This window comes from Mus caroli, chromosome 2 (genome assembly GCF_900094665.2).
Source record: "Mus caroli chromosome 2, CAROLI_EIJ_v1.1, whole genome shotgun sequence".
Taxonomy (NCBI): Eukaryota; Metazoa; Chordata; class Mammalia; order Rodentia; family Muridae; genus Mus; species Mus caroli.
The window spans coordinates 77,981,228-78,003,136 of record NC_034571.1 but is presented as its reverse complement, the minus strand read 5'-3'; the positions used below and the strand labels follow the sequence as shown (position 1 = coordinate 78,003,136).

The 21,909-nt window shown below is 38.8% G+C and overlaps 1 protein-coding gene across 1 annotated transcript; it reads right to left on the bottom strand.

Moving 5' to 3' along the window:
• Nucleotides 1-680: 680 nt before the first annotated feature.
• Zc3h15 (zinc finger CCCH-type containing 15) lies at nt 681-20,173 on the bottom strand. Its single transcript, XM_021185384.2, has 10 exons — nt 19,928-20,173; nt 11,297-11,398; nt 7,718-7,829; nt 6,687-6,839; nt 6,214-6,305; nt 4,918-5,100; nt 3,832-3,978; nt 3,591-3,692; nt 2,823-2,946; nt 681-1,488 (listed from the first exon to the last, which is right to left on the bottom strand). Exons 1-10 carry the CDS (start codon nt 20,000-20,002, stop codon nt 1,298-1,300), a joined length of 1,281 nt encoding a protein of 426 aa, XP_021041043.1. The 5' UTR covers nt 20,003-20,173; the 3' UTR covers nt 681-1,297.
• Nucleotides 20,174-21,909: the final 1,736 nt, after the last annotated feature.

Sequence of the window (21,909 nt, the reverse complement as noted above, 5' to 3'; positions counted from 1 at the left end):
TAAATCAAACCTAGAACCCAGAGTTTTTTTCCCCCCTCAACCACATGGTGGCTCACAACCATCTCTACGGGATCTGATGCCCTCTTCTGGTGTGTCTGAAGAGAGCAATGGTGTACTCACATACATAAAATAAATAATAAATAAATCTTTAAAAAGAAAGTGTGGCCCAGCAAACCTTGGACAGGAAAAAAACAAAAATCTAAACACTACAAATAACCTCATAAAACTACAATACCATGATTAAAGTTATCTAGTGCTAACCTAATGTCTATTTAAAATGTGCTATTACTCTAAATTTTCAAGGGATATCAAGACCTCAGCCAAGACCCTGAGCTCCTAAGCTCCAAGTTTTCTGGTGAATCTATTTACATTCTTGTAAACAGAGTCATCAAACTTTATGTAATGTTGATTCCAAGGAAGAATTAAATGTAGGGAGGCCTTTAATTAGGTTGATGATCTAACAATTTGGAATTAAAGTAACAGTACTTAGTCTTTTTGGAAATGAAAAATAACAATTGTTAATACTGTCAGTACTCTATGGTTATATAACACATACAAGAAAAATCTATTAAAATTTTGCCTTTTGTGCCTAAAACCATTATAGATAATATTTAATTAAAATACCAAGCTAGGAATGTTAAGAAGCCTTCCATAGAAAAGTTTAAAAAAAAAGCCCATAGTTGGATTTGGATGTATGATGGTTTTTATTTACAACTTTATTGGCAAAAAAGGGGAGAACTTCAAACAGCTTTAACACAGGGCACTGTAGCTGACCCTGTCGGGTTGACAAGTCCCATTCTCAGTGTCCACCTAATTGTCCACAGAAGTACAACACTGAATCTGCATCTGCAGTGTCTTTTATCAAATACAGTGCTCACCTTTCAGGCAGTCTCTAAAACATAAATACAAAGGAAAGGAAACCACTCATTAAAAACTGCATCAAACGCAAGGATCTTAAGTGTGAATGAATCTGTTGTTTCTGGAAATTACACATGCCCAATGAAAACCAAAAGCTGGAAAAGCGGTTACACTTCCTACATGAGTGGACAGTTACAACAACAATCATCTTCTGTAACGACCATTTTTAATTTATCACCAACTACTCTGAACTTACTATGAGATGTAGTCAAAGTCAGAAGAGAGGACGCAGGGCTAGGACTCCCTTTGTGGAGGACAGAATCCCTCCAGGATCATCACGGGGAAAGAAACATCCTGCTGATTCTAGGTGGCCAAACAATTAATGGAGTCAATCTCAGTTCATGTTGATCCTAGTGAGCTGACCTAGTTTTCATCCTTGTCATTCTTCTAAATCAAGAGTGTTCAATTCTTCTTCTAGTTCATCCAGATCTTCGCCAGTGAACAGGTTTTCATCAACAGGAACAGCATCGATGGATCCATTTTCCTGTCCTCCCCCTCCGCTGTCCTCGTCCAAATCACTTCTTTCACCATTTTCAGCCAGACCCCCAGAAGCTTCACTTAATTTGTTCTCTAAAACAACAACCCCCCAAAACATGAGATCAGTAAGGTCTAGAAATAGAAGACATCACTGTGTCAGCAACTAAACTTTGCTTCCTGAAATTCAAGCAGCAAGGGCAGGTCTTCCTTTTGTGAGCTTGTACCAATTATCTGTGTCCGCTATGAAATTCTGGTTTTTGTAGACATTTGCAGGCAAGATGAAATTTTTATAACTCTGTGTCTTTTACATGACTTAGTATTTGGTTCTCAAACAGTCAATGCCCACATACATTTTGTTAGATTAACTAGGCACAAAATGACAGTTGCACGTCTATTTACTTTAGGCCATTTACTTTAAGTCACAACTTGCATACTTTCATAATAAAACAGGTTTATTAGTTTTTCTTCTATCCCAGCCTTTGCCTTAATTAGTACTGTTCTGTGCTTTTCTTTCATAGCACATATCCTTAACATAGTAGTCAAACCCCTTACTCAAGGGACAATTATATACAAACTCCCAATCCTTATGTCCATACTACATCTCAGACTAAATCATTATTTATACTTCCATGTCTTGCCGCCTTTCTCTCCTCTACCAAGCCCCCTTTTCTGTGAAACACACATTCCTATTTCCCACATCCTAAAAGCCCCTTCCCTATGAGCACACTGCTTCAGACACTTGGCCTGTACTCACTCATCCCTCATTCTCCCTATCACTATGGTAAGACAGGCACCTTATTCCAGTAACCCTCTGCTTAACTACAGCTAATAGATTACTTATAATTATGTTATTCTTATTATTTTAATTTATTTCCTTGTTTTTTTTTTTCCCCAAGACAGGGTTTCTCTGTGTAGCCCTGGCTGTTCTGGAACTCACTCTATAGACCAGAACTTACTCTGTAGACCTTGAATTTGGATCCCCCTGCCTCTGCCTCCCAAGTGCTGGGATTAAAGGTGTGTATCACCACTGCCCAGCGTATTACTGTTTTTTCACACTCATGTCTCTTACGTCTTCACTGAAATGCTCGCAGTGTTTTGTTAGCACTCTGATTGACCGAGCTCATTCATTCTGACACTAGTGCAGATGACTTTCACCTTGTTTTTGTCTGTAAATACTCATACAGAATTCTAGAGTAACACTCAAAAGCTACATCTCTAAACTTGTTTCTGGTCTTCTAAGAAGTTTAGTCAATGGCTTCAGTATCCACTAAAATATCTTTTCTATAGCTTCTACTACCTTCTATATTTAGCCAAACGTTTATTATTTCCAGTCTGGAACCTGCAAATGCGAATTTTCCCAAGCTGGTTTAACTCCCTCTAAACAGTTTCCTAGTTCTTTAGAGCTCTGAAAAATGTAGCGTACTCACCGTCTTTATCTGGCGCGTAAGTGCTGAATCTTTCAACACTGGCCACAGTGATACCCGTCTCTTCTACATCTCTTGGGACGTACAGGCTTATATCTATGTCATTTACACCCATAGAATCATCAACCTTTAAACATACAGAGAAAGCAAAGTTGTTACAAATAAGTTTCCTCAATTCACTTTAACCTTAACACATTTTCTTCAGGAAACAAAATTATTAATAATACCATAAATGATCACTTATTCTTCCCCTTAAATTTTTAGAAAAAAAAAATTCCTTGACTGTTTTTGCAGAACAATTAAATAAAAAAAGATTATTTTAAAGGGATTTAAAAAATAGTTTATTTTTTTAAACATCTACTGCACATAGCACTAAGCTTAAGTGCCATGTACCATCTTAAGTTCTATAAAGAAAGCACCCCTATATATAAGTATCACTGAACATCACTGAGAAGCAGCCTGGGTTAAGAATTACTTTACTGATGGAAATAAGACGAACCCAAGCTGGGCGTGGTGGCGCACGCCTTTAATCCCAGCACTCGGGAGGCAGAGGCAGGCGGATTTCTGAGTTCGAGGCCAGCCTGGTCTACAAAGTGAGTTCCAAGACAGCCAGGGCTATACAGAGAAACCCTGTCTGGAAAAACCAAAAACCAAAAGACTTGAACCCTAGACTCTGGCCCAGAGATGGTACGCTGCTTTAACCACATTTCTGTTTCTGTTCTCTCTACCCACCCCATCAGAATAAACATGTGAGTCAAAACTTCCTCTTACCTCATCACCACCTGTTCCCTGAATGTAACGGGTATCGTCTGCTTCCTCATCATCATCATTGACCAGCTCAGGACGAAATTCAAATACCTCACGACCACTGATCTATTAAGGTACACAAATATCTCAGGGAAATGCTAGCATTCATTTTAGACATATTGCATAGACTTTTAAAGACTGGATCTTGGATTTTAAAAAGGGTAAAATAAAATAATGAAGGATTTGGTGTGAATCTGGAACATACCACCAGTGCTTTCCCTGCTTTGAAGTCAGCTTTCCGCCTCTCCATATCTTGTTCAAGTTTATCAATCTTTTCTTGTCTTTTCCTCTTCTTCCACGCGAGAAAAGATTCTAGAGTGATTTTGGTAACATTTGGACCTAGGGCAGAACGCTGCAAAGGTAAGAGGTTTAAAGTCACTTATAGTTGTTTAACAGTATTTCTCTTTTAATGTAGGTAATTTTGACCCTATGACCACCCTAAGATAGTAGACTAGTAGACTAAATTATGGTGCTTTCTCTTTGCACGGCAATGAGATAAATAAGTACCCAGACACACATAAAACCTAACACTTTGAGGTAAATCTCAACCGGAGCAGAAAATTTTGTTATGAGAAACTGTTGGTAAAATAGGTTTAAAATCATCACACTAAATCCACATCTCATCTATGTTCTTTTAGATCGTATTTGACTCTAACGTCCACTCTTATTATTTTATTCTAAGTGACATACAAACAACAGGAGCATCGTAGGAATATATACAATTTAATATTAGCCACTTATATGTACACTGAAGCAAATGATGCTAAATCTAGTACTTTCAAACAATTTCAGCTTCCCTTATCCTCAGTGTCTCTAACTCAGAACCAATCACTGCTCTGCTGAACTAGAGAAGAGTAGCTGCAGAGGCTCTTCTGTCAGATTATTTCTCCTCGAAATGGATAGATCACACATAAGACCAAAACCAAAAGGGCTTTCCTTCCACACACATATAGTATGTTACAAAGAAAAAAGAACACCAAGGAAAGAACCTCAAAGTCCTATCAACATAAGGCACAAACAAGCATTTTAAATAATCCCATAGCACAAAAACAATAGTAACTAGACTTAAAAAATAAAACAAACCCTGTATACTCTTAGAGTTAAAGTATGTTTTGCTAACATATATGGTAAAATTTACACTTAAGATATTCAAGAGTAATTTAAGTACAGTAACTTTAAGAAAAGGGCATATTATTTTCCCTTTTATAACATGCTATTGCCCCCAAGTGGTAAATATTAGAATTTACAAACATAATTAAAAATAGCCTTTAAAAGAAAAGATGCTTGTTACCTCTCTTTCAATTAGATCTTCTAATGAGATTTCGTCTTCCTTCTCTTCTTTCTTTTTGTCTTTCTTTAGCACAAATCCAGGAGGAAGTGCATGGCGATACATGCAGTTGTCCCCACCTCCAGGACACACCCAAAACCAGCCATACTTGTTATTTTCAATAGCTTCAAGAAAATGTCTGCACACCTATAGAGACAATATTATTTAGAAGTGGTAGTGCATAGACACATTTGCTTATGTACACATACCACACACACACTACACATAATTAAAAGCGCACCATGAAGTAGACCAGCAAAATCCCCAAGCCTTTACTCTGTATATAATAATTCACAGTTAGTTTCAGTTAGTCTCTGTAAATAGAATCCAAACGTCTAACTTTTAAAAATAAATCTAGCCCATGGTCTAACCTCTAATACTGCAAGCAAAAAAATAAAGAAAAACTAAGCCAAACCAAGAAAACGCCTATGACACAAACCTTAATGGGATTATTTGACTAAATAGGCAACTCTGTATATGAGTCATAAGGATGTAAGGCCCAAAAGGAACACAATAGAAAAGTAGCAATTCTTCAAACACAAATGTGTTCAAAATGCAACTATGCCAGTCAGACAATAACCTTTACAAGTAAAACAAAACAAAAAATAATTTACCAGTCTCCTCCCCAAACCAAACCAAACCCAAGGAGTGTTTATGAACCAAAATGTCTTTTAGTCTCCTAGTAGAGCAGAACCTCTCCACTCAGATGTGCACTCAGGGTATAGATGTGTGGATGGTGAGTACAGAGCTGAGGAATAACCTTGAGGTTGTCAAGGGAGACTTCCCAGAACATTAGAGATACCACCTACCCAAGCCCTCATTTTTTAATTCATATGTAAAAATTATTTTGAGCTAGTAATTGAAAAAACTTCCACAGTATTAAAATAAAGCAGTTCATTAAGTAGCTTGGCTCACTAGGTCCACTTCCATCACACCCGAGAAGATTCTTACCTAAGTGTATTGCATTCATTCTGCTTTTCTGGGACAGTTTGTGTTTGTAGCCTGGGCCTGCATTAAACTTGCAATTGGCCCATTACTGGCCCATAGTTGAAGTAGAATTACTCCAGAAAATTGTATGAGGAGACTTTAGTTACAAAATCTAATTAAAACTCCCAGACTAAAGCAGGGTGAATTGTAGCTTATATTGGTGAAATGTGATTTTCTGACCCTCAGCAATCCAGTACAAAACATCAATACCTCGCCTCATCATTCTCCCTAATAATAAATGCCACAGCAACTCAATTCAAGAAAAGGACATACTATTTGAGTTTTTGGTTTTTTCTTTTCCGCCTCACCGTGCTTCTTGTTTACTACTTCTTCCAGCTTTTTCTCATCCCAATTATCCATAGTATCTAAATAAAGACACAATAAGCAGGTTTTATCTCCTCCTCAACAACGTAGGCCTCTGGACAGACAGGAACACTCCACTGTAATATTCATAATGTAACAATTATCTCTGAAGCAGCAAAGATACGCATACACAGTATTAACAAATTATCAATCCAAGTTGCCAGGGCAGCTTACATAAATAACATGGTAGCACGGGAGGGAAAAAAGGCAGACAAATCGAAACTGAATCACTGTATTCTAAGCACCATTTATTTAAATTTTTGTTCTTTGCAAACAATACCAGTATTAGTAATACTGTACTAATATGTTACTATGTATCTTAGTAAGAAACCAAAAAAAAAAAGGACTTATTTTTAAACTTAAGAAAAAGTAAGAAGAAATACCTTTTTCAAGTTCTTCATCTCTTGCATCAATGTAAACACTTCGTTTTTCACATTTTCTCTCCAAAGTGAGGTCATGAGAGAACTTACATTTATCTCCTTTAGTACACTGTCCCTGTTTGAAGAATGCGCACACCACAGATTTGGGATCTGCACCTGTATCAAATAGGAAGTAACATTTGTATTACAGGCAGGTAGCCCGTGTTCAAGACTCTCTTCCTGTTGCAGGATATTGGTTGTTACTCTTCCATGCCCCCGCCCTGTCTTTCTTATAGGCTGCTTGTATCTGGGCTATAATTACATTCGCCTAGCTTATTATTTTCTATTTACTAATGTTCTAGAAAATATAATTTAAAGGTATTTGGCTAGAGAGTTCTTTAAAGCTTTTTACATAGCATTTTGTATCTATTTGTTTTTCTTTTATTCTTATCAAGCTAAATGGCTGAAGTGGAAAACCAAACATAGGTTATTCTGTAGTCTCTTCCTGTGGAGTCAGCGAGCCAGGAGGCAAAGAAAAACATAATGGAAGAATACTGCCTCAAATATGTATGTGATTTATAATTTATAAAACCACCCCTTTGTCTTGGCTCCCAAAGACACGCCCCCCCCCTCCGCATCAAAACAATAATGAAATTTCGAAAACAATCAAATTGTTTTTATTTTTCTAAGGTAAGGTCTTCTTGTTTAGCTTTGGCTGCTTTGAACTTACATAACTCTGCCTGCCTCTACCTCATGAGTGCTGGTACTAAAAAGCACGTATCACAACACTAGACACATAGCAAATAAAAGCCTTAAAAAAAAAAGTTTCTTTGTTTGTATGTGTGAATGCTTATCTGCATGCATACATTTGTAGCACATGTGCACTTGGTGACTGAGGTACCTCTGAGCTGGAGCCATGAATGTCTGAGCCTCTGGCTATGGGTGCTGGAAACTGAGACCATGTCCTAAGAGAAAGAGCTTTGGCTCCTCACAGATCAACTCTGAAACACGAATTATATGGAATCAAAATAGTATTGCTGGTATTTAAATTTTACCTTTGCTTATTTTTTGTGCAGCAACTACAGGTTTGAACAACTCATTTAGCTCTTGTAGTTCTTTCTTCTTGTCATCTTTCTTCAATTTCTTTTCAGCTTCACTTTGCGCTACCTACATTTCCAAGTTAAAAATATAAATCTGATTGCAAACTGTTTTCACTATACAGTAAATACTAACCTAGAAACATTTGCATATTTATATGTATACAGTCTCTACATTAACTGGCTTACACATTAGGTATTGTGGTTAAACTTTTTTTTAATCTTATAACTAGGTATCATACCTAATTAAAGAACATTCAAAAACTCATGATTTAAAAAGTTCATGTCAACAAGCATTTTATTAAACACGTAACCCTGGCATTTAGCAAACAGTTCTCATTTGAAGTTATTTTTTCCAAAGAAAGAAACCTATGCTCCAGAAATATAAGAGTGCATTTTGACATCAATGAAAATATCCTGACAAGTACAGTGACATGACAATGGTTAGTAACCACCACAAACTACAGTAACCTTGTTGCCTTTGTCAGTGCAGTAGATAATAGAAGATAGAATTCACTCATAGTTCTAGGTAACATGTTTTACATACCTAATATAATTAATGCATTTGTATTCATGTAAACATTTATAACTCAGCTCCTATCTGAGAACAGAGAATACATGACGCTTATTTAAGGACGTTCAGAATGATATGGGAAGACAGGCATACAATTATAATACAATATACATAGTACTTTGAAAACAAAGAATGTAGAAAATGAGATATAGCTGATAAATTTACAAAGGAGTTCTGATGAACTAAAAAAGGAATGTAGAAAGAACCTGCCGCCACTGTGAAGACAAAGGTCCAGAGAACACCAAGATATGAGAACATCAATGACAAGTTCAGACTTTACCAGTAGGTGATAAAACTCTAACTTAGGGGTTATAGGTAAGTAATTAGATCAGGTTTCAGTTTGTAAAGACAGAATGGCAACTCTGAAGATACACTAGCAATCAAAGAAGAAAGAGTCTCCTGCAATTATAGGTAGGAAAGTGCTAGTGTTTGAAACAAGAAGAAAAGAGCATTTTAGGGGCAGAACTAGAGAACTCTGGCCATAACCCAGAGAAAGAGAACCCTGGGATTAGCATACACACAGTAAGTGTTGCTGAAAAAGACTGGGAATACAGGAGGAACAGGTTTCAGGGCAGGAGGTGGAGATGAGCTCAGTTTTGGACATACCAGCATGAAATGCTTACAGAGCATCTGGGTGGAGCTATTCAAAGGCAGCTGCAACGGACATGATACTGAATCCACTGCAACTAGATGGGGTCTAGGCTGAGATAATCAATTCAAGAAACAGAGGCTGCTCAAGAAACAGCAGGAAAAAAAATGTTCTCAGAAAGGATAAAAACAAAGCACACCCAGGAGAATAATGAACAAATGCTAAAATTAGGTCATCCCAAGCTCCGACGTCACTTACAAAGGGGGAAGTGTTTAAACAACAGCTAACTATTCCCCTTTCTTCTAAATAAAAGTAGTCTTTGCTGATTAGGCTCACCTTGTATGTGCCTTCTAGAAGAATATACCAAAGACCCATAAACCACCTGAAATATTTAGTTAGAAATCAATTGGGAAGAGGCTAGAGAGATGGCTCAGTGGTTCAGGATTTGAACCTTTGTTCTCTAGAAAAGCAGAGGACTCCTACAAGAGAGGACTGTCCTTCCACTGTACAATAAAACTATTATCAGTAAACAATTTAAAATCAGGTAACAAGAAAGACAGGATTCAACACAAGTCTAGCTGTCTCCAAGGCTTAGCATACAGTTATTCCCGGGTACCTGTGCCAGTGATTCTATAGGACTCTTCTTGCCACCCAAATCCATGGAAGGTCAGTTCACTCGAGTATTACTTACAATATCTAATACAATTCAGGTTATGTAACTCATTACACACTGTATTGCTTAGGGAGCAACTAATTTAAAAGCCATACTTGTTCAGTACAAACATGACTATCTTATTAGATCTAATTACACCAGCAACAACATACCTTTTCTTTAAAAAAAGAAACATAACAATTTTGAACCTTAATTGTTTTAGTCTCAAGACTTTCTTACTAAACAAGGTAAAGTTAGCACTTTGAGGGAACATTAGTTTTTGGCTCTAAGAAAGAACTGTGATACAAAAAGGAGACTCTGATTTGGAGACAGAGTGAAGAGCAATGGATTCTAGATAAGAGATTAATAATCTCATAGATATATTATGTTGATATTCTGAGACTAAAATCTGTAGTTAGAAATACACTTGTAAACTTTTCTGTTCAAGGAGTATTGCCAAGAATTAAGGAAAAGAGAAATTTAAAAAGGAAGTATTAAAAAAAAAGTTCTTATCTGTTAAACCTCATGGGATGAAAAGTTTGAATGAAGAATCTGAAGAAATGTAGGTCAGTCTCTGTAATGTCATGGCCAATAAATAAAAACGAACACACACACACACACACACACACACACACACACACACACACAACACACACACACACACACACACGGGTTGAGTGGGGGGAGTCAGTCCAGAAAAGGCCCTAATATATCAGCAGTTATCTTCCAGTCCAGTGGTGAAATGATGCTGGACCAATATGAAAATGAAGCAATCAGAAAAAAACAAAACAAAACAAAATAAAGCAATGAAACTAAGACAATTACACGTAACTGTCCAGTGAAAAGTGAGACATATTTACCATTCTTCTGACAATATAAAAAAAAACTGCAAATTACACAGGAGAAAAAAAACTCTGAAAAGCATTTAACAGCAAAATAAAAATGAGCAAATCATCTGTAATGATAACAAAGTTGTTTGTCTGTTTGTTTGTTTGTTTTTTGTAAGAAAAAGGCAACTAATAATTTTGGGTAGCTCAATAATCCAGACAGACAAGTCACAGATGTGTGGCGTCAGTTAACAACAAGCACATGAGAAGTGAGGAGAACAATGGAGGGGGACTTTAAACTTATTATCCAGGGAAACACTAAGAAGCCTTAGCCTCTAGTACACACAGGAAAGGAAGATGTCAACTATTAGTCCACGAAACGTGCTCAAATGTATTATAGTGAGAAGTTCAGGGTCAGAGAGACGGCTCAGGGAAGAAAGGTACTTCCTGTCAACGCTGAAGAACTCACTTTAGTTACTGGATTCCACAGTGGAAAGAGAACGTCACCTCTGACCTACAGACACTGTAGTGCATTAGCACGTGCACCCCAAGCACAAAATCAAATAAATAAAACAAACTGTAAGTTCATTTGATCTAGAAAAGAAGTCTGCAGATAATTTATACAAGTATTCTAGTGTTAAAAGGCTGGAAACAAAGGAATTACTTCTAAAAATGGAATAAAATATATGTGTACTGTAATACAGTATGCAATTATTTAAAAAATGTGTTATATCAAAATAGCTTGGAGAACTGTCTGAGAGGTACTGCTATGTAAGATATAAGGTTAAGATGTAAGAAGTTTAGAGCAGGATAATATTGCTTCAAAATGTACTTAATCTGTAATAAATATTCTTATCACAATTCTGTCAGAACATACAGCAATTTAAATCATTACCTGACGTGGATTCTGTTGACCAAATTTCACTTGATGAGTGACAGCCTTAATAAATTTCTGTTGCTTTGCTCCTTTCTTATTCTTCAGTCCAAAAGTTTTGTCCTAAGTAAGAAACAACATACACAAATCTTAGTAAATTAGTATCACTATCTTTTTATTGATAAAAAGGTCTTTTTTTTTAAAGTAAGATTTTTTTTTTATATTGTGTGCATGCATGTTTTGTCTGCATTAAGTCTGTGTGTCACATGTGTGCACTGCTTATGGAGGCCAGAAAAGGGTGTTGGATGCCCTGGAATTGGAGTTATAGATGGCTGTGAGCTAACATGTAGGTGTTGGGACTCAAACCTGGGTTATTTGTAAGTGTAGCCAGTACTCTCACATGCTAAGTCAACTGTAATGGCTATTCTTGGTTGTCAACTTGATTATATCTGGAATGAAGTACAATCCAGAATTGGAGGGCTCACCTGTGATCCAGGTCTTGACATGGAGATCTCATAGTGGCTATGAAAAGGCTTAGGCCCAGGCAAGGTAGTACAGGAGAGTAAGAGTAATCCCAGGAGACTAAGGCAAGGAGCTCTCTGAGTTCGAGGTCAGCCTGGGACAAAAGAAGTCCCAGATCCAGGTTTGGTGGTACACACCTTTCATCCTGGTCACACCTTCTGTTGGAGATTTACATAAGGACATTGGAAGGAAGATTTGTTCTTCTATGACAATTGCATTTACTTGCCAGCACATCTGTCGGAATCTACTTCTACAGAAGACCAGCTGAAACAACTAGCTTTGTGGGACTGAGCAACTACTAGACCCTTGGACTTCCCAGTCACAGCTGACCATTGTTGGGGAGTTGGACTACAGACTGTAAGTCATCGTAACAAATTACCTGACCTATATAGAGACTATGCATAAATTCTGTGACTCTAGAGAACCCTAATACAACATCTCTCTAGCCTCAGAAAATATATTCATTTTAAAACTTTGTTTTATATTCTGACCTGTTTCCTGTCCCTCTTCTCCTCCTAGTCTCCCTGAAATACATTACAAAAATGATTTATTTTTATTTTATGTACACTGGTTTTCCCTATTTGTCTATGATGAGGGTATCAGATCCCCCGGAACCAGAGTTACAGTTGTGAGCTGCCATGTGATGCTGGGAACTGAACCCAGGTCCTCTGAAGAACAGCCAGTGCTCTTAATTGTTGAGCCATACTTCCAGCCCTGAAAACAGAATCTTTACACCACAAAAATATAATACATTGTGGTTTCTACTGCTGTAACCAAAAGCAACTTGGGAGAAATGGATTTATTTCATCTTATTAGAGATGTAGTCTATCATCCTGGGGGCAGGAACTGATGCAGAGGCCATGGAGAAGTGCTGGCTTGCTTCTCACACCTCGCTCAACCTTTCTTATAGCACTTAGGCTCACCAGTCTAGAGGCCAATGTCTTGGGCTCTCTCACATCAATCATCCATGAAGAAAATAAGGCCAATTTTGTGAGGGCACTTTCTCAATTGCAGTCTTCCAAAGTAACTCTGGCCTGTATCAAGATGATATAAAACCAGCCAGCACAAGGAATATGAACAATTTTGTTACTCAAAGTATCATCTAGGACTGTTCACAATATCAACATCCTGTCACCATTAAACCTCACTATGCTGCTTTCATCCACAGTATTTCAGATTATCAGTTCTTTGGGACATGGAAGTAGTACATTGGTACAAGTAGTTCCATAGTCAAACAAGTTGAGGAAAATGCTATGTGACGAGTATTCTCAACTTTTTCTTTTACAGTGCTCGTAGTAGAACTGAGGAGGGCAATGTGCTATGATGTAATCCCTCTACTACTGAGCTGAACACCAAATCTAGATTCTTAGTCTTTAATTACAAGATATCTTACAACCTTTAGCATAGGGGATATATGTACTTTCAAAACTCAATTGACCCCAAGATGCACTTTTTATGCATATGTTGTAAGATGAAGTACTGCTGGACTTACTTTGCAGAATACTGTACAAGAATGGCCACACACATTTATGGACTAGTTTCTAAGACAATAAAACAAACTTAATCGGGGAGCAGTATTTTAGTTAAATCTGGGGTTTTATTTGTTCATTGGAAGCTAAATTATAGAGATTCTCATTTTATGATCAGCACTTATGGTGATCCTTAGCTCTCTACCTCATATTTGGTAAGTATGTTGAACAAAAGATCTTAGAAGGGATTTCAGATAAGTAAGGATGTGTGCACACAGTTTTAGGGGCTGTAATGTTATATATTTATCAAACTTTAAGTGGGACTTTATTTGGAAATAAGTTTTTGTGGATATAACGGTCAAATAACATCATCTTGAAAAAAGGCAATGAAAAGACAGCAGAGGATTAACACAAACACCAGTTAAGGAATATCAAAATTTGCTAGATGACATCAGAAACTAGGAAGAAGCCAAGGACTTTCTTCCCTTGTGGCCTTCAGAATGGAAACATGACCATGTTAACACTTAGGTTGAGAAAATAAATTGCTTTGTGTTAGTTTTTGGGTAATTTGTTACAGCAACCCAAAGAAACCACCAATACAGTGAGATCTGCCCCAGCATGAATGGGTGATACTGCTATCTGAAATCTATTTCATTTATTTAGTTTCATTTCTCTGCAAGGATCTGGCTAGGGGATTAATAAGCTTGACTGTGGGGCAGGGAAAGAGAATAGGTAGTGGACGGTTATCTTTTAAGATTACTGCATAGATCCTTTTGTGCACATTCCCAGGCCCATTTTGGTCTTTTCCGTGTGTGTGTGTGTGTGTGTGTGTGTGTGTGTGATGGGGTGGGATAAGGTAAAGGGCAGGTCTCAGTATGTAGCTTAGGATAGCCTTGCCATAATTCTCTTGCCACAGTTCCCTGAGTGTTTGGATTACAATAAGCACGTGCCACACAACACCAGGTTTCAGTCTCACATTTTAACCATTTTCCCCCAGCCTCCGTGCCTAGTGTTTGAGAAGAGAACGCCTCTCCATCCCTCTAATGAGTATATACACCTGTTGTGGTAGAGTTGTCTTACAGAGTGGAAGTGGGTATTAACTGCTAGCCACTCTAACATCTTTACTCAAGTTTTCAGCCTCTCACTTTCTACACTGTGTAGTATCTCCTAGCCTTGTTTTCCAGAATTCTACAGAGAAAGTTTACTTCACAACAGAGAGCATTCAGTCCTGCCTGCTGTTCCAAATCAGTTACCAACTGAGCCATGAGCTGCCAACCTTAACATAGAGATCAACGTTACAGATAGCTCCAAATCTCAAAACAAAATCTGTACATTCTCTTGCTTATGAATGGTTTCATGAGGCAAAAAAGTATTCTGAATGAAACTTGAGATCCTCTGAAAAGCATTTAGTCTGAAATAAAACTATCAAAAGAACTATCTGAAACCATAAAACATAATTTTTTTTTTTTTGGTTTTTCGAGACAGGGTTTCTCTGTATAGCCCGGGCTGTCCTGGAACTCACTTTGTAGACCAGGCTGGCCTCGAACTCAGAAATCCACCTGCCTCTGCCTCCCAAGTGCTGGGATTAAAGGAGTGCGCCACCACGCCCGGCCATAAAACATAATCTTAAAGCATCTTAAACTCAATACTGTCTCTCAATGTTTTGGGCTACTATTCACTGGTAAATACTGCTTCACTCATTACCATTGACTTAACTTTCCTAAATGGCTGCCTTAGGTTTTTTAGTATGTATGTATGTATTTATTTTTAAGGCAGGGTTGCTCTATGTAGCTCTGACTGTTCTGAAACTCAGTCTGTAGACCAGGCTGGTCTTGAACTCAAGAGATCTGATTGCCTCTGCCTCCCAAACACTGGGATTGAAAGCATGCACAACTGCCAGGCCTGCCTCATGTTTTAGTACCCTAGCATGGTATTAGAAATTATACATGCATATTCTAAAGTTTATGAGTATGAAAAAAGGAAACACATTTACAAGCTGAAATTGTCTGGATCAAGCTTTTTATGAATGACATTCCCTGTTTGTACAAAAGCTCAATATTCCAGCCAATTCCCAGGTAAAATGGTCAAGGTTCACGTGTCAGATGGAAGGGCTACAACCAAGTATGAAATGTTCTACATTTTTTGTACAGTAATGAGCTACAGGAGTGAAAAAGGAGACCCAAGGTAAAACAAGATGACCAAAGTGCATCAGCATCTGTAAGTACTTTGCCCTATAGGCAAATATAGAGAAGCAGTAAACCGTGACTAAACAAGACCAAGCAGATACGGACACAGAAAGATTTAAACAAGGAAAAAAAAGGGGGTGGAGGTTGCACAGAAGGACCTGGCAGCTTGAGAGCAAAGTATTTCCAACAGTAGTTTCTAGGAGAGGTATAAACTTCCAGATCTGAAAAGGGAAAACAACAACAAAGCAGCAAGCTTCGAGGTTTAATCTCACTGCTTTAGTATGTAATCACCTAATTTTTCTCAATTGTGAGCATAGAAACTTTGACATGTTTCAAAGTTCTATTTAAGAACATAACTGTGCTGGGTAACTGTGCTATAGGAAAGTCCAACTTCAACTTTCTGAATTACAAGATTTACAACAGTGAAGCACTATACAAAGTGGTTGAAAGCAAAGACTTGGGGCCCTACTTGCTGGGTTTAAATCCTGGCTTCCTGATTGCCAGTTCAGTAACCTTGGACAATTTATTTAATCTTTGTGCCTGTTATCTCAGTTGCATAAAAGGTACTAATACTTATCTGAGACAAATAAAGTAGCTTTGCATCATTTATACATGGCTTTTCCTTTGTCGTCACAATATTGAGAAACTGTCTAGCTGAATACCTGCCAACTAAAAATGATCTTTTTGAGCATATTTGATCTAAGCTCTTCCCACCACCAAAGCCTATGTTTTTTTCAGAGCCATTCAGGTGAGAATGGTTTACCAAAAGCAACCCCTCTCCCCCCAAGCCCCCACACGGATCCTATGCTGTCCTTAAACTGAATATGTAGCTGAAGATGACCTTGAACCTGATTTCCTTGCTTCTATCTCCAAAGTGCTAGAATTACAGAAACATTACCACAGCTACCCAGTTCCTGTGGTCCTATAGAGTAACATGGGGCTTCATGTGTGCTAGGCATGCATTCTAACTGAGTTACACCCCCAGTTACAAAGTCTTCTAAACAGAACATATTGAAATAACACTAGTACATCTTAAAAGTAGGATGGCTTACAACCTAAATTATCAATAAAGCCTTTCCCTGGGCTTGGGAAAAAATTTTACCTAAAAGTTGGCACAGGTTTAGGAGTGGGAGAGTATTAGGTAGGAAAGGGAGACTGGAGTGAATCCGAAACTACAAAATAGTTGACTGTATAAGGTTTCAAAAGTTAGAGGGGAAAGGGGTGTATTTCAGTGGATGAATTCCGAAGACGAAGGAAAAGGAGTTCAGAAGAGGCTGTAAGGAAAGGACTGCTTCCCGAGTCTCCACATACCTAATTGTAGCCTTAACAACCCTGACCTCTTTTCTCCTCTGACCCTTAAGCAATTCTACTCCTTTTACAGGCCAGCTTCTGCTCCTTAAAGGTATTAAAAATGAAGCAGGAAAAAGCCAACACTGATGGTGTTCTTCTAAGGTAAGTAGGTTTTATTATTTGGGACCCTAGGGTAGGCAGAAGCTGACACCATAATAACTCAGTGGTTCTGTCTCTGAATACACAACCTAATATATTTTGTTGGCTATTTATGAAACAGAGACACTTTGCAAGTATTTAGCTTCAACTGTGTACCTCACAAGAAATTCACCAGCAACTAATAGTTTCTCTGTTCTCTTTACAATCCTGGGTCCTTTCTGCAGTCTAGATTACTATTCTTCAGAGCTGCATGTCCTCAGAGGACATATTTTTTTAAATCTGCTTGCCCTAAATCCAAACACATCCCCAACCCAAGTCAAGAATTATACTTATTTTTCTTTTGTTCTTTAAGACAGGATTTTGTACTGCGCCCAAGGTTGACCTGGAAATCACTCTGTAGTCTATGCTGGCCTCAAACTTGAAATCCTTGTGCCTCAGCTGTGATTACAGGCTCTGCTTAGTCTAGGATCAGAATTTCTGTTGCTCAAAGCTGATCTCAAAGTATTATTCTGGCTGTAAGTAAACAAATGTTATATACTGTTTGGGAACAATATGTGAACGGAGAATAAAACTTCAACTTTACAATACTATGTGATATAATCATTTCAAGGAGAAAATACATACTCATAGTGAATCCATGATATCCCAGATAGTTTAAAAGAATAATAGGAAACGCACATAATAATTTTCTTTTGTTTCTGTCTTATAAGAAATTCAACTAAGAAGCCACAATATAAACTCACTGCATAGCTCCAAAAGTTGTCAAGACATGCTAGGGTTTTAGAGAAATTATAAAATAAACCAAACTAGGCTTAATTCTATTACTGCACGTTATAGGATAAATTTAATCAGAACTTTCTTTAAATGCACTTATCTTATTTGTTTTGCTTTTTTGAAACTGGTATCTCTGTGTAAGAGAGCCCAGGCTGTCCAGGAACTTGCTTTGCAGACCAGGTTTGCCTAGAACTCTAAGACATCTACCTGTTTCTGCCTCCCCAGTAGGATTAAAGGTGTATGCCACCATGTCAACATTAATGAATGTATCTTTGGAGATATCTTCACTAATTAAAGCTAAAGTTGAGTTCTCTTTACTTCAAAAACAAAAATATTGCAACCACTAAAGAAACCAACCAACCAACCAACCCTTCTTGACTGTAACAGAGCAGTGGTAGAATTCACCCCTAGAATGTGATGCCTTGGGTACAACCCCCAGAAAACCAACAAAACCTTGTTAGAGATGAAGGAAGACAAAATATATGCATGATTTTTAGGGCTAATAGACTATTATAAATAACTTTAATTTTGCTGTTGTTGTCTTTCGATCGAGACAGGGTTTCTCTGTGCAGCCCCAGAGCCCTGAAACTTACTCTGTAGACCAGGCTACTCTTGAATTCAGAGCTCTACCTGCCTCTGCTCTTCTGAGTGTCACCTCCACTGCCAGGTGACAAAAATTAACGAAACAAAAAACCCTTTAGTCTTATTAATTAAAGGTGGTTATAGGTTCAAGTGTCTTGAAATATATTCTATAATGTTTTGTAACATTTATTTTTGAATGGAAGTTTTACTGTTTTGTGGTCTATTTTATAGTTATTCAATCTCAGTAGTTTGTAAGTAAAAGGCTATTTCTGAATGCCCTTTATTGGCACAATATCGAATTGCCACCAGATTATTATTCCCAGAGATTTAAGTCTCCCAAATCCTGATTTTTTTCTTCAGATGTAAAGGTGACAATTATTTTTCTTTCTTTTATTTTCCCTGGGACAAGAGTTTCTCTGTGTGCTCTGGCCATTGTGTAGACCAGGCTGTCCTGGATCTCAGAGAACTGTCTACTGAGATGAAAGGCACACACCAGCACTGCTTGGCAACTGTTTTGCTTCCAGATGTTTGGCTACGGTAGTTCTACTTTAGAACTCCAACAGTCAGTAAATTATTAGATGTGCTCACATTAATGTTATTTAAATTAAACCAGCCAACTTTAACTATATACAATCTAACAAAAGATTAATCTCATTAGCGTGTATAAAGGAACCCTGGCGAATTCTCACTTCTATCTTTCAAGGCTGTAACAATCAAATGTTGAAAAAACGACCATAAGCAAACATCTCATTTCGAAACACCAAAACATTCATTCTGGCATTTTAATAAGAACAAGCCTACTAAAGGTTACTTTATATTCAGATATGTTATGCTGTAAAATAGTCATAGTTTCTTCCAACTACAAGGTAACATTTACTTTTAAATGAGGATTGGTATGGAAGAAATACCTTTATCGAATGTGAAATTTCATTACCTATCTTAAAGAAACTCACGTATACAATCGTTGTAACCTGAGGAACATTAAGAACATCAATACCTTGCCTCACTCACTGAATGCCTACAAGTTCAATGCATTAAAAGACGCTCCTGTGTGTGTGTGTGTAGGTAAATTGGGAGCTCCCAATTTAACATAGGTACTGTGATAGACCCTACACGTTTAATTCAGACTCCGTGTATGAACGAAGCATTCTGTACACGACCGCTGGGCCACGCTTTTCGGGAAACCTCTGTTCTTGACACGAAAGTTCCCAGATGGACCAAACACTAAAAGAAACGGGAAAAAAAAACAAAAACAAACAAAAAAAAAACAAACCAAGTAATAGTCTGCTGGCTCTTGAAAATGATCAGCGCTACCTCTCACTGCCTGATAAAGAAAAAAAGCAAACCCAAGGCGTCAGGTCAGTCAGGAGGGGCCTTCCAGAGCGCCACTCAGCTTGTTTTTTCAGGCACAGCCCTAGGAGCCGCGGAAAGTCCTGAGCATCGAAAGGCCGGGCCGGGGGTCCCTGGGCGGCCGAGTGGGCGCGGCGGGCGCGTGGGTGGAGACGCGGCGAGCGCGGGGGCGCAGCGGCCTCACTACAGCGATGAGGGGCGGCGAGAACCACTTAAGTCGGGGCCCACCGGGCCGGGCGCCGACACGTGGCCCCGGGGAGCCGCGCTCCGCAGCCGGGCGAGCCCCAGCCCGGTGCGGCGGGGAGGGGGAGGGGACGTACCTCGATGATCTTCTCCTTCTTCTTCTGCTCCGCCTTCTTGCTGCCCCCGGCCTGAGCCTGTTTCTTGGGGGGCATCGCGGAGGCGGGGGCACCGGGCCGACTGCGACGCAGATGGCTACCGTCGGGGCGTCCGGCAGCTCGGCGGGAGCAGGAAGACCCAGCCGCCGCCGCAGCGCACGGAAAGCGACTCGCTCATTCGCCGCCCGGATGTGGCCTTTGCGACAGCACGGCGCCGCTATGCACTGTGGGGCGCGAGGCGAGGCGCCCGGAAGTGGAGCTGCGCGTGCGCTCCGGCTGCGCCGAGCCAGGAGGGGGCGTGGATGAGACGTGGGAACTGGGAAAGGCGCGGCATATGACGCCTCCTTTTGGTGAGGCGCTTGCGACTTGCTTGGCTTCGTCCTTCATTAGCACCGCGAGTGTTGCCTCCTCACCTCACTTGTATAGACCCCTGGCGTAGAGAGTTCTAGATCTAGTTAGTACTGGACAGTACCATCTTGGGTAATCACGGAGCGGCTGTATCAATTATGAGCTACTGTCTTGTCCTCTGGAGGGGCAGGGTTGCAATGCAGCACCTTCAGTATGAAGTTGCGTAAAGAAAGAAAGTTTCATTTGGAGATCGGCAGACGTGGAGTCCTAGTGGGTGAAATCCTAGTTTCTCTTCAAGTCCTGTACTAATTTTAGGGGGCTACCTTAACGATTCCGGAAAAAAAAAAATCACTATTTTACTATGTCAAACTAGCCTAACAGTATGGGCCAAGCCCAATTTAAGGTTAGTTTAAGTGCTTGGTAAATTCCATAATGACTTTACACACGTGATTTCACTCATTACATCTACACTGAGGTACTGTTAGCACTGTTTGAGATGAAACGCAGAAAGAAAGGTGGCTAAATGTAAAGTCCAAGATAAGAATTTCAGCCTGGGTAGTCTTGCTGCAGGGCTCTGTTTATATTGTAGACTAAACCAAAAGTATGGCTTTTGATATGCAAATGAATCTACTAATTTTTATACAACCAAATACTGACTTTAAAAAAACACACAATGAATGGCTGTTCTTTTGCATGGTTACTGCTTTACCTACATTGATTAACAGAAGAATCATTCTTCCAGAGAAGAGAGTTATTACGTTTTCAACAAATTCATAAGGAGAAAACTGCTACTTTGGAACCCTAATGCCACCATGGGGGAAATGGACAGTGGAGGAGGCTTGTTCATCTGATGGCAACCAAAGCAAAAAGAGACACTTAGGGGGCAGGGGATCCAATATTCCTTTCAAGGGCTTTCCCCAGTGACCTACTTCCCTTAACCCTTTATGTCTTCCACTCTCCCTAGTAGTGTCACCCAACTCAACAGGGGCCTTTGTGGGACACTGTGACAGTTTACTTTTCTGTATTATTTATTCTTACGAAGTTGATTAAGAATTCCTGTAGTAGCAGAATGTAGTAATCTTAATTTCCTCCTTTTTAGTGATTTATTTAATGTCTCTAATTTTAAAGAATTTTTATGGCAATCATAAATATGAAAAAGTTGTAAACAATCTAGAATTTCACAGTCATAGCTGAAGAATCATAGTTCACTATTATCTTTTGTTCTTGACTTCTAACTAAATCTACCCCATGCTAATGCTAGACTATGTGACCAATATTCTTTTTTTTTTTTTTTTTTTTTTTGGTTGTTTTGTTTTTGGTTTTTCAAGACAGGGTTTCTCTGTGTAGCCCTGGCTGTCCTGGAACTCACTTTGTAGACCAGGCTGGCCTTGAACTCAGAAATTCACCTACCTCTGCCTCCCGAGTGCTGGGATTAAAGGCGTGCACCAGCACGCCTGGCATGACCAATATTCTTAATATATTCTCTTATATGGAAATTAAGTTGGTTTTAGTTGTTTATAACCAAAAATTGTTATGGACTGAACTGTTATGGGCTGAATTGTGTTTCCAAAACTCACAACCTCTACTACTTCAGAATGTAACTGCGTTAGGAGATG

Bases quoted from the DNA above. Each gene is read 5' to 3' on its own strand.
- Zc3h15 (XM_021185384.2), bottom strand. From the start codon at position 20,002: ATGCCCCCCAAGAAACAGGCTCAGGCCGGGGGCAGCAAGAAGGCGGAG. The intron at 3,693-3,831 runs GTATGTTCCAGA...GTACCTTAATAG, and splicing joins AAGCAGGGAAAGCACTGGTG to ATCAGTGGTCGTGAGGTATT. The intron at 1,489-2,822 runs GTGAGTACGCTA...TTGTTGTTTTAG, and splicing joins TTACGCGCCAGATAAAGACG to AGAACAAATTAAGTGAAGCT.